The sequence below is a fragment of the Marmota marmota genome, unplaced genomic scaffold (assembly GCF_001458135.2).
Source record: "Marmota marmota marmota unplaced genomic scaffold, marMar, whole genome shotgun sequence".
Lineage (NCBI taxonomy): Eukaryota > Metazoa > Chordata > Mammalia > Rodentia > Sciuridae > Marmota > Marmota marmota.
This window is the reverse complement of record NW_026000880.1, coordinates 1-1,941: the sequence shown is the minus strand read 5'-3', so window position 1 is coordinate 1,941 and position 1,941 is coordinate 1. Positions and strand designations below refer to the sequence as shown.

The 1,941-nt window shown below is 53.0% G+C and overlaps 1 protein-coding gene across 1 annotated transcript; it reads right to left on the bottom strand.

Moving 5' to 3' along the window:
• Positions 1-449: 449 nt before the first annotated feature.
• On the bottom strand, positions 450-1,935 carry LOC107135106 (transcription factor MafG-like). The gene has a single exon (XM_015477051.2). It carries the CDS (start codon positions 1,932-1,934, stop codon positions 1,539-1,541), a length of 396 nt encoding a protein of 131 aa, XP_015332537.1. The 5' UTR covers position 1,935; the 3' UTR covers positions 450-1,538.
• Positions 1,936-1,941: the final 6 nt, after the last annotated feature.

The window sequence follows — 1,941 nt, the reverse complement described above, 5'->3', positions numbered from 1 at the left end:
GCCAGGGGTGGTGAATGTGGAAGCAGCACTGAGGCTCTGGATGGCCCCTCAATTTCACCTATACAGCCAGTGGGTCAGCCCAAGCCACAGACCCACCGATGAAGCCAAGGCTCAGCACAGGTGGGAGTGGCAGAGCCCCCTGGCAGACTACCTGGGCAAGGGGCAGGCTCTGAAAGCAGAAAAGGCTGGGCTGGCAGGCAGACACCCTTACTCCAGTGGAGGAGGCGCCATCAGGGACCCTGGCTCGGCTGAGGTCCAACAAGCCAGCAGAAGCAAAAACACAACCAAACCCAAAAAACAAACACGGGAAAATACACAAAAAGGGACGGCCACAGGTCAAAGGTCACCAGAAGCACCAGCACTTTACGGGCTGCACAAAACCTCACCAGGCACGGACAACACCACGGCACCGGCAAGAGACGGAAGCAGGAAGGGCAAAGGAGTAGTAAGTCACTTTCGGTACAATTGCAAAAGAGATATCAAAGAGGACGGCCTCTGGTCGCGCGCGGCTTGGCTTTTTTTTTTTTTTTTAAACTAAGTTTTATAAATAATGTCTGATAACTCTGTGTATATAAAAACTAAATTCCAACAGCCACAAAGAGTTGTCCGTAAGTTTACAAGAAGGGATTTTTTTTGTTTTTTGGGTGTTTTTTTTTTTTTTTTTTAAACTAGCAAAGTTACTATTATACTTTCTTCCCTTTTCCATTTATATGGTCAAATGTTCTTTTTACTTGCTTTTTTTTAAAAGACAATTTTATAAATACTCTGCAGCTCTTTTTTTTCTCTTTAGCTCTTAAACATATAATTTAATAACTTCGTAAAAGGAACTTCTCTTTTAAATAAAGGGCTATATAACCACACAAATAGGTCATGTAAACAGTGACACGGGACCCATTGCAGGACACACTGACATACCTTCCACGCACGCTCACGGCCAGTGATTTAGTCTTGTTCAGTGCACCGTGTCAGGTTTGAGCGCCACAGCCCCTGCCCCAGCACCCACAGTGCCCAGGCAGGTGACCTACCTGTCCAGGGCCCTCAAGGACACCCCAATCTTCAGAGCAGAGCCCCTCTCTTCCTTCTGGGCTTAGCGAGCTGCCTGCCAGGTCTGAAGAGAGAGAACCCCTGCAGTCCCATTTAAGCCTGGCAGCCTGTGGGCTGTGGGCACCGAGGAGGGGAGGGCAGACCTTGAGGCCCAGTTTGCTCACTGGCTTTCCCATTCTCTTGTCCATTCCCACAGTGCCCACTCTAGACTCCTAGCCTGCATGGCCTAGGTACAAAGAGGGTTAGGAGCAACCCAACATCACCACCGAACTGACCAATCCCAGCGTACAAACACACGCACTGACGACAAGATGAGATCAAAGGGGCTCAGCCCAGTGCCCCTGGGGAACAGGTTGTGCTTTGCAGGGAAGGGAAAAGAAGGGAGATGGGGAAGAGGAAGGAGAGGGAAAAGGAGGAGGAAGTGGGACAGGGCTGCTGACTTCGCCATGTGCCTAGTGGCCCCTCGAAGACCTGCCCGGCAATCCCACATGTCCCTATGACCGGGCGTCCGTCTTGGACTTTACTATTGTGATGACACTGGTGGCGGCCACCTTGCCAGGGACCAGGGGCCCCAGGCCGGCGGCAAGGGGGCCCCGAGCTGGGGCCACAGGGCTGCGAGCCACAGTCCTGGCGAAGTTCTGCAGGGCCTCATACTTGGAGCGCAGGGCGTCGAGCTCCAGCTTCATGCTGGCATTCTCAGAGGCCAGCTTCTCTACCTCCTGCTGCAGCTCGGCTTTCTGCTTCTCCAGCTCCTCCTTCTGTGTTACCCGCTTCACGCGGCAGCTGGCCGCATAGCCCCGGTTCTTGAGTGTGCGACGGCGCTGCTTCAGCTGAATGATCTCCTCCTTGGACAGGCCCCGCAGGTGCTGGTTCAGCTCACGAACCGACATGGTCACC